Source organism: Numida meleagris, chromosome 5, assembly GCF_002078875.1.
Source record: "Numida meleagris isolate 19003 breed g44 Domestic line chromosome 5, NumMel1.0, whole genome shotgun sequence".
Classification (NCBI taxonomy): Eukaryota; Metazoa; Chordata; class Aves; order Galliformes; family Numididae; genus Numida; species Numida meleagris.
The window spans coordinates 71,237,638-71,254,087 of NC_034413.1; the positions used below are offsets into that span (position 1 = coordinate 71,237,638).

At 41.3% G+C, this 16,450-nt stretch overlaps 1 protein-coding gene across 9 annotated transcripts in view; it reads left to right on the top strand.

Annotated features, from left to right (window-relative positions):
* The window catches only part of PKP4 (plakophilin 4), a 64,103-nt gene that overhangs the window by 40,651 nt on the left and 7,002 nt on the right, over positions 1-16,450 (top strand). For all 9 annotated transcript variants that reach the window (XM_021397563.1, XM_021397564.1, XM_021397567.1 and 6 more), the window contains 11 exons: positions 17-575; positions 2,450-2,641; positions 3,919-4,135; positions 5,280-5,412; positions 9,486-9,699; positions 10,868-11,051; positions 12,448-12,565; positions 13,043-13,234; positions 13,366-13,539; positions 14,339-14,489; positions 16,069-16,264. In XM_021397563.1, coding sequence (XP_021253238.1) covers positions 17-575; positions 2,450-2,641; positions 3,919-4,135; positions 5,280-5,412; positions 9,486-9,699; positions 10,868-11,051; positions 12,448-12,565; positions 13,043-13,234; positions 13,366-13,539; positions 14,339-14,489; positions 16,069-16,264 — 2,330 coding nt within the window. The remainder of the gene's footprint in view (positions 1-16; positions 576-2,449; positions 2,642-3,918; positions 4,136-5,279; positions 5,413-9,485; positions 9,700-10,867; positions 11,052-12,447; positions 12,566-13,042; positions 13,235-13,365; positions 13,540-14,338; positions 14,490-16,068; positions 16,265-16,450) is intronic.

The window sequence follows — 16,450 nt, forward strand, 5'->3', positions numbered from 1 at the left end:
CTTTGTTTTTCAACAGCCTTCGGCAAACGTCGCTACCAGCCGAGCCATGAGGCGCGTCAGCTCAGTGCCGTCCAGAGCACAGTCTCCCTCCTATGTGGTCAGCACAGGTGTTTCCCCTTCCAGGGGGTCTCTGCGAACATCTCTGGGTAGCGGGTATGGTTCTCCATCGGTTGCTGAGCAAAGATCCCTTGCTTCTCACGCATATTCATCCACTACTCTGCCAGTACAGCGGGCAGCGTCCCCGTACGCTGCACAGAGACCCGCTTCCCCCGTGACCGTGCGGCGAATTGGCTCGATCACATCCAGACAGACAGCAAATCCCAACGGCGGGACTTCCCAGTACCAAGCCTCAGCCAGAGTGGGCTCTCCTCTTGCCCTCGCTGATGTACAAACCAGAGTCGCTTCTCCACCCCAAACCCAGCTGGGATCCTCTTCCCCGAAGCGTTCTGGTATGACTGCAGTTCCGCAGCATTTGGGAACGACGCTGCAGAGAACAGTTCATGATATGGAACAGTATGGACAGCAGTATGATATATATGAGAGAATGGTTCCTCCGCGTCCAGATAGCCTTACAGGTTAGTAAAAAAGGTAAAGGCACAGTTTAAAACTTGTTGCAAGCCTAAAGCTACAGAAAACTAGTAATGCCATAGTAGTTCTAAGAATTAAATGCTGTAGCAGTAGGACATGTCTGTGGTGCATTTTGTAAATGCTGATGTCCACACGGTGTGTCAGTACGAGAAGTTCACAGGGAATAGCATCCTTCTCTCTGATTTAGCGATCTAGCTAGCAGCGCACTGCACTAAGTAGCGTGTTCTAAGATTTATGTGGCTGTGTGAAATTCTGAGTCTTCCAAACAGAAGCACTGCAGTATTTTGGAAGATGAAGTACATTCACGTGTCTGTGCAGGTTGTACGTACAATAAGAGATGTTATGCTGGGACTAGTTTCATGCCTAGGTCTTTCTTGAAATAGGAACAGTACCACTGAATTATAGTCTCTGTTTTTTTTCTAGTAATTCTGTTATCTCAAAGCACTTCAACTTAAACATAGGGTAATATTGTCATAAAATGAACTCTTGTAACATAGGCTCTATTAATCAGAGGGGTAGTTCTTACTGAGATGCAGTTACTATGTGTTTTAAGTTCCTTGTGTTCGCTGTTTTCTTCTGGCCTTCATGTGAAGTCGCACAAACAGGTGATCTTGCAGTTAGGACTGCGTGCTCCTTTGAGCAGTGACTGCAACGTTTGTTTTCTTTTTAACTATTACACTTCAGGCAATCCCAAAATAATCTTATTTCCCAGCAAACAGAATAAGGTGTCTTCTCTCCGACCTCCATTTGCAGGGGTTAATAATCTACCAATTTGCTAAGGAAAAAAGCAGAATTGGACACGGAAGGCAATTCAGTAGTTAAAATGAACCACATAGTTTATGACATAACAGTGAATACTCCTAAAATACTGCTAAGGTACTTTACAAGTATCAGTGCTTGAGAATATTATCTTCTCTAAGCAGGTGAACTAATATATCCTCTTAAAAAAGATAAGAAGACTTACTGGGGTAAATCGGTGATTCAGAAACAGATTTTAAGTTCGATGCATTTGTAGTGTTAGGGAAATAATTAGCAACTGCTGTAGTCATGCTTAGCAACTTGTTTTGTAGCCATTTCTACTATAAACTTTCCAGGAAACTTGCAAAGTTATTACTTTCCTGTGCTTGGTCCTTCACTATGAGAAAAACCTTACCTTTCCTCCTATGAACTAGTCCTCGTGTTCCTTTAGGGGAACAATTTAATACTGAAATCTTTATATGATCGTCTTTTCTGAGAGGAAATTTGGGCCCAGGGGAAAGGTCCGTGCTGATGCGGCTGTCAGCTCTCCCCAGAGCTCCTCCCTGCTGCGTCAGCCAGGTGAGAGGCTGGCTCTGGCACTGCTGCAGCAATCGCAGGAAGCCCACTGCTGAGGAACCTGGTGAACGCAGAGGTAAAACAAATGGAACTCGAGGTAGCCAGCTAAAAGGGAGGTGAAAAACAACAGTCTCCTACAGCGCCAGCAGAACAAGGTACAGAAACACAGAATCATCTAGGTTGGGAGAGACCTTCAAGATCACCAAGTTTAATCATCAACCTGACCTACCAAGCCCTGTCAGATTCCCAGTGCTCAGTTGGTGAACTGTGTGTGTGCTGCCTTGGCTTTGACTCAGACTTCAGCTGTAAATGCTACAGTAAAAAATTGAGTTGGAAAACTTAAAGTTGCCAGTGTTTTACGGAGGGAATGCTGCTTTGTCAATGAATGTTTTGCTGTGCATCATTTAACAATGGAAAGAAGTTTAAGGCAGAAATGTTTTTTATGTAGCTATAATTTTTTCTTGGCTAAAGTAAGAAAGATACAAGCATCACTGCTTTTTTTTAATCAGCGTGGGCGTTGTACATTCTTACCTCTTCTTGGTTTCAGGCCTGAGGAGTTCCTATGCTAGTCAACACAGTCAACTAGGACAGGAACTGCGATCAGCTGTATCTCCTGACTTGCACATCACCCCTATCTATGAAGGCAGAACTTACTACAGTCCCATGTACCGTAGTCCCAATCACGGAACAATTGAGCTCCACCAGGGATCCCAGTCAGCACTGTATCGAACAGGGTCAGGTAGGTAAAGGGCTTACGGAGCTCTTCCGTCAGCGGTACCAAAACTGTGCTTGATTTACACAGTGGAGCTTTTCTGGGACCTGTGGCATATAGGAGATAGGTAGCTCTGATTTGAAAGGAGAAAACGATATGCCGTAAATCAGTGAAGGTAGAAACTAGGTTGGAAGTGCCTAAATGAGCAGCAGGAATGTAACATTTTTGTGATGTTTGCAGGAAATACTTTGGGCTATGTGTCGGTGCCGGGAAAAATACAGGTTTTACCTAACTTCCTAGCTGAGGATAATGTCAAAATGCTACAGCTGAAGATAGCATAGTGAAAATGAAACATTTCTGTAGTAATTGGTACCATTGCTACTGACAGATTATGAAGTGCATAGCCATTATTAGTATTAGAACTGATTCTCTGTGAAGAGAAATGGTTGATGAATTTGTGTAGTGGAGTAATTTCTAAAAACTGTGGAAAGAATAGAGTTATCTAACTGAACTCTGGAAATATTTACGGAGAAGTGTCCAATTCATATGTCTTGTATTTGCACATTTGAAAATGCTTCTTAGTGTATTTCATTACTGAAATACAAAGAGTACAGGATATTGAAGGAGGCCACAGCTTTTGAGATTATCCTCTCCTCCGCAGCACGCAGTAGATGCAGTTCCTCAAGGTATGCCAATGAGGAGATATGACTAGAGATTTGAGTTCTCTGTTTACTTGTCCACCTAAAAGCAGTTACTGTGGAAGAACAGAAGCTACCACAACAGTTCTGCTAAGTCAGGAAGCTACGTGCTCCTGGTTTTGTAACCATCAGCTCTCTTTGAAATCATCCTCTTACTAGCTTTTATTCAGGGGAAATGTACGTCTAATTGTGAAAAGTAAAGTAGGATACAAACTATATAAATTTTTGTTTAATTCTTTTTCCTTTTTCTTTTTAGTACTGTTGGCAAATTGAAGTTACTGTTGGTAATTGAATTTTATTATACACCTTAAAACATTTTGCATCCTAATTTCTCCTTAATGGCACAAGATGCATATCTTTCTTTAAATGCTCAGGCAAGCTGGGGCATAAGCCTGATTCCACCAAACCTATATTTCTGCAGCCAGCCTCTCTGTCTTCTCTGGGGTGTTGAGTAATTGTTCCCTTACAACTGGCAGCAGCTTTCAACGTTGAGCACTATACACCTTTTTTAGACTGTTTTTTGGCTTACACTTTTAACTTTGTATTGTCTCTTCTCTTCAATCGCCATTTGTTACCTGGTTTGTTTTAATACTAATTTTATACTAGGAGTCGGAAATCTGCAAAGATCATCCAGTCAGCGTAGCACACTCACATACCAAAGAAATAATTATGCTCTGAACACAACTGCTACCTATGCGGAACCCTACAGGTCCATGCAGTATCGACTGTCAGAGTCTGGCTACAACAGGCTGCAGCATGCAGCGCCCGCCGATGATGGGACCACGCGATCTCCATCCATAGACAGCATTCAGAAAGACCCCAGGCAAGTCCATTTGTGCTTTCAAGAACCATACGTGCTTCTCGTAAGATATTTACTGTCCTTATGAGAGAGGTCTTCCTATCGTTACCGTGGGATTGGTCAAACACTGGAACAGACTTCCAAACGAGATGGCCCGTGCCCCACACTTGTCAGTGTTCAAGACTCATTTAGGTAACGCCTTTGGTAACACGCTGTTAATTTTTGGTTAGCCAAAAGTGATTGGGCAGTTAGGCTAGATGATCTCTGGAGGTCCCTTTCAGCTGAATTATTCTTTTCTGTTGTTTTTAGGGAGAAATAAACCTCAGAGTTGTTGGGTATCTCAAACAAGATCAGTAACCGAACTTTCCTTTTCTGATGAGTAAATTCTGGGGTGATCTGACTGGCCAAGCTGCCATTAGCCTTTGAATAACTATTCAAATCCCGTTCTTAGAACATCACTTCCTTAGATTTTTGAGAATAGGAAAGCTTAAATACTACTACTGGTTTTTGGGTTTTTTTTAAACATTCCCTTACAAAAAGAAGAAGATGGCCCAACCAGAGCTGATGGTTATTTTTCTAAATCTGGGAATTGGGCATGGATGTGCTTACTGACTTTTCCAAGATTTGACTACACAAAATTGCTGTGTTTAATAAAGGTTGATTTAAAATTATTTAAGTTTACTATCCCTGATTAACTCAAATTTTTCAAACTTACTGCATCTGGTGATGAAATCTTGAGACTGCACAGCTTTTGTTCAAGTACAATTGGCTCCAACTAAGAACATTGAACACCGAGGAGGAAATATTGCATAGAAGATATGCACTTGAGTGGCAATGTCCAGTGTGCATCTTGCGTTGTATATTTAAGCTCGCAGAGATTTATATAGGTTGCAGTGTTTGAGTTGGTATAATTTTAACGAGTATATCTGTGTTGTCAGCAACAAAACTAACTCAGCAGTGCAGAAGACGAAGTGTCCTTTTCCAGTAAGAAGGCTAGAAGCTGATGTGACATAGTTATTCCAATGTAACTGCTTTTCCTCCTACCCCCAATACTCCAGAACAAAAACAAATTGTTGCAGAATATTTAAGATACTTTACTAGTTCTACTTATTAAATAAACATACATTTGTAACTAATGCCTTTCCTTGAATGTGTTCATCTAACGAAGGGAGTTTGCTTGGAGAGATCCAGAACTGCCTGAAGTCATTCACATGCTCCAGCACCAGTTCCCATCGGTTCAGGCGAACGCGGCCGCCTACCTTCAGCACTTGTGCTTCGGAGACAACAAAGTGAAGACAGAGGTACTGTAGTGAGCGCATTTCTGATGTGGGGGAAGCTATAAACTAAAAGAGCAACTGGAGCTCTGGTCTCTGTTTGCCTCTTTTAGTTGTAACACCATGTTCTGGACCACGTGTGTTTCTGTGCTGGGTGTACATTAATGTTGAAGTACATGAGTTGCAGACAAATACACACACATCGTTCCTGCATGACAGCTGGAAATGATGTGAATGCATCTAATGTGCAGGTAGTGTAATCCAGCAGAAATGTGGAGCATGTTTCTTGATGCCTGTGTGTGTGGAACCTGCTGATGTCTGTAGACAGACAAAAACAAGAAATTCTTGGAGGCTTTACATTGGTTTTGATCAAGATTTTTTAAGGCGTCAGACAGAATGAGTGAACTGCTGAGCGAAGGAAAGGAATCAAAGCCCAGAAATACACAGAGGATGTTACTTCTGTCGGTTTGGGTGAGGGAGGTATTCATCTCCGTGAAAATTCAGTTCATTGCTGAAACTTCTATTTGCATTTGAAGAGCTGCTCTAAATAAATACCTGCGAGCTATTCATCTAAAGGAATTTGCTTTTTCATTCATTTGTGGGTTTTATTTGTTAATTTCAAAATAAATATTTACTTACGTTAATAAAATGTTGATGTAAGTTTTACCTGGTGCAGCTCAGTGCTGCTCGGTGGTGGTAGTCGTGGTCTTCTGCTAAAGAGCGCAGCAATCAGAAGAGGCAGGCAGGTTCGTAGGCAGTCTTGCCATTTTTCAAGAGGTGGGACTGCTCGGTTGGGAGTTCTTGGGATGTCATTTATCTGCGTACATTCACCTGTAAAATCATGTTTGTTCGCTTTTTATTTTCATCATTACAGGATTAGTTTGGGAAATTACAAAATGTCTGCTTTATTTTTTTCAAAAAAGCACAAACCGAAAAGCAACATGACACGTTTTAAGCACTATTTGAGTGTGATGTTAACTTCTCTATTGTATATGAGGTAGCATCTCAGTTGTTTGCCCTTCTTAGCATTGGAACTATTTGACACTTGGCGTGCCTTAGCAGCAGTGAAGTATGAAGTGCTGTAGGTGTATGGTGCCACGCAGAGAGCATTCCCTTCACAGCAGAGGCCAGCAGCTGAGATTACTTATGGTAGGGAAGAATCATAATTAATTTATTGCAAAGATGAGTAAAGCTTTCTTTGAAGACCACATCAACTTTGTATTTTTGTTAATTATTTAGATTTATTATTTTATGGTTGTGATGAAGGCCAGATAAATTTTCCAGACTATAAAAATATTAAAAGCATTTGCGAAACAAACTAAACGCTTGCTCTGCTGAAGCATGAAGGTAAGCATAAGAAGCTGCTTATCAGAAAAAAAAAAGAACTTCACCTTTTAAATTAACTAAGAAAATGCTCAGAATTAATAAATTATACTCCCATCTAATGATTATCTGCCTGAGTTAGTTTTTTTCATAAATACATTCAGTAGTAGTTTGTTGGTTCAACAATGTACCATTTCATTGCTTTTTGGTTGGTTTGGTTTGGTTTTGTTTCTTTGGGGTTAATTAATGAATGGAATTGCTGTTCAGAGAAGCAACAGCTGCTACTTTTCAAGATACTAATGACTCAGCAGAACAAAAATCTTACAAATGATTTTCTAACTCCAGTTTTATCTTGAAATATATGCACAAAAACTGCATCTCATCCAACTTTGAGTACAGACTGGAAAGTGATGCATCTACTGCGTCACGTGGAGCTTGCATGGGTATTATGGATGTGTAGATTAGATGTACGTCAACACAACAGTACTTCAAATGTTGTAAGAGAGATTAAGCGGGTCCAGAGGAGGGCTCACAAAGATGAGCTGAGGGCTGGAGCACCTCCCTACAAGGACAGGCTGAGAGAGCTGGGGCTCTTCAGCCTGGAGAAGACAAGGCTGCAAGGAGACCTTATAGCGGCCTTCCAGTACCTGAAGGGGACCTACAGGAAAGCTGGGGAGAGACTTCTCATAAGGGCAGGTAGAGACAGGATGAGGGGAAATGTTTTTAAACAGGAAGAGGGTAGATTTAGACTAGATATTAGGAAGAAATTCTTTACTGTGAGGGTAGTGAGGCACTGGCACAGGTTGCCCAGGGAGGTTGTGGATGCCCCCTGGAAGCACTCAAGGCCAGGCTGGATGGGGCTGTGAGTAACCTGGTCTGGTGGGAGGTGTCCCTGCCTACAGCAGGGGTTGGAACTGGATGATCTTAAAGGTCATCCAACCCAAATCATTCTATGATTCTAAGTGGAAACAATAGTTATTTCTTGCTTCTGTTCTTCAGCAACATAAAAATTATTTGCATTAAAAGGGAATAACACCTTAAAAATATTTGTATCTTATAGCCTCCTGCATTTAGTTTGTATCAGATAAATAAACTATAGGACAGTGTTCATGCGACTTTAGACTTGGTAGCTGCAGACATGGCCAGAGGAATAACTTGGGGCTTAAGGCCACTGGCTGCCCTCAGCTAAGGGTTCCTTTTGGAACAGCAGCAGCTTCATGTGGCTGATCAACACCAAGCTTTGTGTGTCTGGGTTTCATAACATACGTGGTAGATTCTAGGTGTGGAAATGTTTCCTTTTGAAAAAATACACTTTCCTTTTGAAAAATAAACTTTTTGAACAGAGATCTAGAAAAATGTACAAGTCACCAGTCTCTTCTTTTTATCTACTTCAGGTGTGATTTGAGAGGCAAAAACAGTGTGTGTGACCTTCAGGTTGGGTTTTGTTTTTGTTTTCAAAGCCTCTTCAGTCTGTCTGCTTTTAGGGGCGGATGAAGTTATTCATCATTATGATACCCAATGCCAATTTCCAAGAATCTAATAAAGAGGGTGCTGTTTTTCAAAGCATCAACTTTAACAGATTTGGCTGAATCTCGGTTCCGTTTCCATTCAGTGTTATTTTATTCACCTCGTGTTATGGCCAATAAAAGTGAACTTTTAGAGTCAAAAATTCATGGAAGCTGCTAGGTATCAATGTATTTCCAATGGCCTTGTGGCTTGCCAAGCTAATTGATATCTCACTTAGAATAGAAAAAGGGCCTCTTTAAATGTGCTCCAGTGCTGAAGCAGAGAACCCCCAGGATGCTGCTTCACTTGGAGCTAAATGCTTGGCCTAGGACCACTTCCTGGGAAAGAAAGGTATTTGGGTGTATTTCTTCTGCCCAGGATTTCTTTCTGGGGCAGCAGCAGTTCAGCTGCTGTAGGTGTGGAAGTTTTCGTATGCCAATTTCATTCGGTATGTTCTGTGGATAGTATGGCATAAATTTACTGTACAGTGCTAAAATAATGCCGGGTTATAATAGACTTATCTAATACTGCAAATAGCTCACATTAAAAAAAAATTGAATAGCCTTTAGATGTGGATTTTTAACTCAAAATAATGTTAATCTTAAACGTAGTGCTACTTAGTTATGTCTTTGAATGCTTTTTAATTCACCAAATTCAGAGTATTCTAAAATCCTTTCAGATTTTGTCACTGCCCTGACTTTTGAATGAAGAAAAGCACTGCATAGAAATGAGATCTCAAAAAGCCATGTTGTATTTACTCTACTTTTTTCTGACAAAATCTAACTAACCCATTTAAAGCAGTCAATGCAGTGTTCTTGTTTGCTCTAAGAACAGTTTTTCTGCTGTAGAGCAGACTCCTTTCAAGAAGAACTTCAGGTATGGACGGTACATGCTGATTTCAAACCCATTGTTTTTTCCCTTCGTGAAGTTTAGAGTTGGCATTTAAATCTTTGCAACTCTTCATTTCTGGTATGCCCTAAAATATATTCTGAGGTATAGGAAATCACTTTAAAAACTCGATTCCTGGGAAATACAACTTGAACAGCAACTATCACAGCAAACGACTGAAAAACTCCGTCAGCTTCTTCTGCGAGGATGAGAGTGGTTAACAGGAATTTTCTCTGCAGCGTTACAATCAAATTATTAACATTTACGAATAATAGTTTCTTCTTTAAGTAGAATATCCTGCCTTTAAAAATAAAAGCCTTTTAAAACCGTAGAGTGAAATGCATGAAAGCAGCGGGCGCTAATAGTCCTGTGCTGTTTGCCAGGTGTGCCGGCTGGGAGGGATCAAGTACCTGGTGGATCTCCTGGATCACAGGGTCCTGGAAGTGCAGAAGAATGCGTGCGGTGCGCTGAGAAACCTCGTTTATGGGAAGTCTACTGATGAAAACAAAATAGCAATGAAGAACGTTGGTGGGATCCCTGCACTTCTACGATTGTTGAGAAAATCTGTTGATGCAGAAATAAAAGAGCTCGTAACAGGTACGTTTGGGATAGAGACCGGTGCGGAACTGTAACACAGATATTGTTTTTGAAGCGGATAAGACCTTGAAATAATTGGTGAGTAACTGGAATTGAGTATATTGGCTGGATTTTTATTTGTGCGTTAGCATTTTGTCAATACAAAACCACGTATTTTGATTCCTGACAGTTAGAAGTATTAGCACAGAAATACAGATTCACTGAGAGAAGTGAATCCTGAGCTTACTGCCTCAAAGTTCCAAAGTAAATTTTGCCCCAGTGTGATGCCCCTGCAGTCACACAGCCAGGCCTCAAGTCAATAGTTCTTTTCCTCCTAACCTGAGTTTTAGTACAGGCGCCTGTTTTCTTTATCAGCTGCTGCAAACGGTTTTAAATAAGATCCTGCAGAATTCAAGAGATGGACCCAAACTGTGCACGTGTGTTTTACAGTTCAGGCAAATAATTGGAAACGTGATTGCTCTAGGAGGCTCTCGGTGCCCAGGCTATTAGCAGAGTGGTGGCAAGTACCTGTGTACACACCCTCAGCTCTGGATTGTGGGGCAGCAGATTTAGCTTCTAACCCATGAGCTTGGCACTTACTGCAGGCAGAGAGCACAGAAAGAATAAGTGACTTGCAGTTCCAATTGGTGAAGGAATGCTGTTTCCTTCAGAACGAACTGGATCTGTTGAGTATTGCATACCTGCCAGGCAGCAGAATGAGCTGTACCTTAGGAAAGAAAGGAAGGAACATCTGTCAGTCAGCGCATGTTTCAGTCGGGTTTCTTAAGGAAAAGGAGAATACTTGTTCATGAATATGCTTGCGTTCCTCCTCAGCGTGGTGGGAGGCCCAGCTGCTGCTCTGTCAGGGCTCTCTGTGGGGACTGTCCTCTCACCTTCCTGCTCCCTCATCGCAGAGCTCGCACACTGGACAGCCAGCCGGGATGGGGGGTGCCGAATGCACGAACCCGAATAGGAGAAAATGTTACGTCAGGGGGAAGCGAATCCTTTCGTGGCAGCTTTGCTGTCTGTGGACTGGTACTGTTGGAGTAATATTAAATTGCACTGCAAACTAAATGCGTAGGCAAATTGTCTTTCTCTTGTTAAAAGCAGAGTCTCTGAAGTAGCCAGTGATGCTGTGTATCTGTTACCAAGTCTTCTCTAACGACCACAATGGAAATCTTTTCTTAAGGGGTTCTCTGGAACTTGTCTTCGTGTGATGCAGTGAAGATGACAATCATTAGAGACGCTTTGTCAACACTGACAAGCACTGTGATAGTGCCGCATTCCGGGTGGAACAGTGCCTCCTTTGACGATGACCATAAAATTAAATTTCAGACTTCCCTGGTTCTGCGCAACACTACGGGATGCCTGAGGTAACCTGCTGTTCTACCGCGCCCCGCTGTGCAGAACAACCGTGCTTTCCAGCAGCTCCTTCTTACACCTCATCTTTAAGACAAAATAGCCATTGCATTCCATTTAATCCTATCATTCAGCCAGCTTTCATATTTGGGTTTTTTTTTCTGTATTAAGAGAATATGGAAAGTACAAAATCACCGAGAGGTGTTAATTATAATGGCTAGTAGTTAAATTTTGGCTGGTTTTTGTATAAAGTGCAATGGATCATTGTACTTTTCCCACCTTAAATACTGCAGGTTTTGCACTGTGCGTGTGGCTCATGAGTTTTAGGTGTGTTCAGTGATTATTGCTGTATATGTAAAAAAAAAAAAAAGTTTGTAAACATATACCTACAAGTAAAGAAATGTTTGACTGTTCCCTTTGTGGATTTCTCAAACAGCAATGAGAAGAAAACTATTCTTCAGAATAATAGAATATGAAACTAAAACATCTGAAAAGAGAAATCAAAGACCCGGGGCAGTATATGAGCTATTTCTGTTCCCGTGTGTGTTTATCACTTCAATTTATTACATTTCAAACTTTTCCATTAAGCAATGCAGTAAGACCATTGTGTTTCAATAGAAACTCTGAAACTGCTTTTTATTTTCTGGTAACCCTTCTATACTCCAGAATATTTTCATATGCTACTATTTTTTATGTATTGGGTTATTTTTCAGGGCAGGTTTCACGCTGTTGTTGAACATGCAGTGCTGGTGAGGCACCTAGAGAGCACACACCTCTGTGGGCAGGCGTGCAGACCCGCTGGCAGCGGTGCCGCTCTCAGCGCGCATCCGGTCGCCACGCACATTCAGGCTCTGCAGGGTGCCTGCCTCGTGGGCAGCTGATTGTCTGTATACCCTCGCTGCTTACCCTAAAGCACAGTGCAGCCTGTTCCTTTCCCCACACCCTAGTTTGTACTTCTGTCTATGTATGCATATTTCAAATGTTAGTGGCACTGCAGCATAGAACGCGGCACTGAATGGATCCGGTCTTACAAGGAGGCAGCAAAGGGCATTTTTAACAGACAAGCCCAACCACCTATGCCGCAGCATACATACAATACTTTTGTGCTAGCATGGCAGAGATGGCTTGTAATGGAAAAAGCCTATGAGAAAGGCATTCCACTTGTGACTTGTTTTTTTTTCCTTCAGTCAATTCTACCTTGAAATCATTTGAATCTTACTCATATCTTACGAAAGCTGGGAGGGGGTTGCTGCATCCTCTAAGTCAGTTATTATATTTATTATCATTATTCTGTTGGGATTTTGCTTGTTTAAAAAAAATGAAAAAGTCATCTGCAAACTGCCCGATAAAACGATGCACGTCTGTCTGTGGGTGAGCACGCTGCAGTCATTTGTCATTTGGACTGTTTAGGAATCTAAGTTCCGCGGGGGAAGAAGCCCGGAAGCAGATGAGGTCCTGCGAAGGCTTGGTTGATTCACTGCTCTACGTGATCCACACGTGTGTGAACACATCAGATTATGACAGCAAGGTCTGTGCTCATTGCATCTGAGGGATTTCTGATGCTAACCTGCGTGTCTGATCTGATCTCTTGGGGTTTGTGTGATGTAGTTTCTCACTGTGATGTTTTTAACTCAGCTGACCGTCTCGCAGCCCCAGGTTACTGAAGCAATAAATTCTGTCGTGTAATACAGTTGTAATTTGTTCTGGACTATTCACTTCTGTCAAGTATTCATTCATTTAATAATAAGCTCTTGTGCTTTTCATTTGCAGGTTACTAAAAGCCAGTAGAGTAGGGAAGAGTACTGTAAATATTTTCATGATTGGTGATATCAGGGGAGATTGCAGTTTTCCCAAAGAAACAAATGTAGTAATGCCCAAGGCCCAGAATTAGAATTGGATGCTTGTGCTTTAGGATACCTTTTCATCTACGCTTAATTTGTTTGGTGTATTTCATCACTGCACGGAAAGCAACAAGTCACGTGACATCTTTACAATTTGGTTTCAGACAGTGGAGAACTGTGTGTGTACGCTGAGAAACCTTTCTTACCGCCTGGAGCTGGAGGTGCCTCAGGCGCGTCTGCTGGGCATCAACGAACTGGATGACTTGTTGGGAAAGGAGTCACCTAGCAAAGACTCCGAGCCAAGCTGCTGGGGGAAGAAAAAGAAGAAGAAAAAAAAAACGTCACAGGAGGACCAGGTTGGCCTTTTCCTTTGGTCACAAATGTATCAAATGTTTAGCTAACGATGAGCATAACTTGAAGTAAATACCATACGTTGGCTGAAAATGCAGAAGTTTGTTGTATTTACAAATACGTATTTATTTCTCAGTGGGACGGAGTTGGCCCTATACCAGGATTTTCCAAGTCTCCTAAAGGGGTGGAAATGCTCTGGCACCCATCGGTGGTAAAGCCGTACCTAACGCTTCTAGCAGAAAGCTCCAATCCAGCCACGCTCGAGGGCTCTGCAGGATCTCTCCAGAATCTTTCTGCAGGCAACTGGAAGGTACCTGAATTCCTGCTCTTCCTCCTGTCGTTGTATTTAGCTTCTCTTTCAATAAGGTACTGGAATGGGTTTAGGAAGGAGCGTGTATTTTTCTAGAATATGTGTAGCAATGTTTCTCTCTAGTGTGTGTCATTAGAGCTTATGTGCTATGAAAATGTTATTTCTGCGGTGAAAGGCAATGTCAAAGACGGTAGGCAGGAGGAGCGATCTGGAAGCTATATAGTCAAAAAAGCACATGTAATAGGCAGCAATAACACTTCATAACATCGGGACTTTGGTATGTAGTATATTAACTGCTTACGAGCATTAAAATGTTGTATTTGCTTTATTATTTTTATGTATTTCCACATATTGCTGCTTATGGCTCTTGTACACAATATGTTACAGCAGCATTAGGTGAGAATACTTCATTAATGTTATGCATTTGTCACAGAGGGATGGAGAAAATGTTAATTGCTTTCTTTGCTGTAGAAAACCAGATAAGGCTGCTTCATTTTATGTTTGTTTTAAAGTTGGCCCTCTTTAAGAAAAGTACTGCTCCTTCTTCCATCATTTGTCATCTATTAGGATGTTTCGTCTGTTAGATCACTTCTTTAACATATTGTGCCATAGCAGGAATGAGTGAAAAAGAGCAGAGTCAGCCCTTTTTAATAATGATAAAGAGAAGCGTTTAACTGTTAACACATCATCTTTGCGTTGGAATATGTTCCCTAAAACACTTAAGAATTACCATCTAATAGAGACAATTTCAATCACGATGTCCTACTAGATCTGCAAGTAACCTGGAGTTTCATTACAGTTTGCAGCGTACATTCGAGCTGCCGTAAGGAAAGAAAAAGGACTGCCAATCCTTGTGGAACTGCTGAGGATGGATAACGACAGAGTCGTTTCATCTGTGGCAACCGCCTTAAGGAACATGGCGCTAGATGTCCGGAACAAGGAGCTTATTGGTAAGCCAGAACTGTGTGGAATACAGCATGGTCACCAGTAAGTCTGACCTAATATTGGAAGAGTACAAGGATGAGATTCTACCAATAGAAATAGCATACTTGATTTTACTGTATCATGTCACTTGTGCCCCAGAAATTAATCTTTTTGACAACAGTAGCTTTTCAGGGTAATACTGTTATTTTGGTTTGCCTTCAGCCATCTTGCCTGCCAATCTCTCCGCTGTGGGCTGAAGTGACCTCAAATGAACTGGACAGGAAACTGTCAGTACAAAATACGATGGGAAACACAACTCTGCTTCCTTGGAGCTAATAAGCAGTAACCTTCTCAGAGGTCCCTTATGTATCCTAAGAGAACAGGCCCTGCTGCCTGTAAATGCTTTAATAAAGCTGGATAGGGAGAGAGGGGAAAAATCCTCTCCTAGTGAAATATTTCCACCAAAACCCAGATGTAGAGCAGTCTACATGTGCCTTTCCTGAATCAAGAAATCAATAAGGATGCTTGCCAGAAAAACTTAATCGTTTCCTTCTGTCAGTTTTAATATTTAACACTTTAAGCACTCATCCATGCCCTTCTCATCTACGTTTTAAAAACAGAAGTAAAAACTTCTCCTGCCTTGGGTTTCAGTGATCGAAACTCTAGGGGGAAAAAGTTATTTCAGAGAATGGGTACTCTAACAAATAGCAGTATGAGTTGGTATGTGGAAATGTGTGTTGCTGAGCTTGCCAAAACTTGGCAGTGACAGAGCAGTACTGTGTACGGCGTTGCTGGTGGTAACTTTCCAGTACGTTTGAAAAGCAATTGCTTTTGTGTGCAGAATTTATTTTTGGATAAAATTTTTCCCCAGACATGTTATGCAAATGGATAGCTAAGGGCTTTGAGAAAAGCTAATTCATCAAGCGCCATGAGGTACAAATACAAGTCTTCAGTAAAACCAATTAATAATCACTTAATTATCAACATGACCCAAACAGTAATATATATGTATATAATATATTATAAAGTATATATGTAAAGTATGTGTATATATATATGTATATGTATATATATACACTTTAGCTTTAGTTGATTTCCTTTGTTTGCTGTGTGATTATTCCTCTGTCAGTCAGTAATTGAAATTGAAGGAGGTGAGACGTGATCTCCTGTGGGTGACAAATAAGGTGAACAGAATGTCTGAAGAAAAAATGCCCACATGACTGTAAGGATTTCTTTCCTCCCATAAATGGAGCCTAGGAATGTGCACAGCTCCTCAGATCACGTGAAATAATGTAATGTTTTCCCTTGAATAATTCTGTTTTCTCCAAATAACCTGTTTCCAAATGCTCCAGTTTTAATACCAAAATGCAGGTTACTTCTCATGGTTATTAAGCCAGAAGGAGAGAAGGGAAAAAAAAAAAGAAATGATCTCTACTCCCAGTTGACTGTGTAAAGTGTGAAGTCTTGGAATTTTTCCACGGTTTGGATCCTGCGTTGCATTTGACTGCTTTTGGATGTAATTTATGGATGAGTCTTAGAATTCCAAATCTTAAGTAAGTACCAAAATGTATGTTCTGACTTGGTCCTGTTGATGGGTTGTTACAGGTAAATATGCTATGCGAGATCTGGTGAATCGACTGCCAGGAGGCAATGGCCCAAGCATATTGTCTGACGAGACCGTAGCAGCAATCTGCTGCGCGTTGCATGAGGTCACTAGCAAAAACATGGAAAATGCCAAAGCCCTCGCTGATACTGGGGGAATAGAAAAGCTGGTGAACATAACAAAAGGAAGAGGTGACAGGCAAGTAGGCAACCAAATTCATACCTTGTCTGTTTATTTCATGTCAGATGTATAAGAAGGCAGGTAACGGTGGGAGGGGGAGTTTAAAAATAAAAATAAATAAATATGGTTTTTTGTCATTCTGATCTGAGTAGCTACCGAGTCTGAGTCACACTGGAACAGAAGAGGCAGCTGGTCTGGTACCTG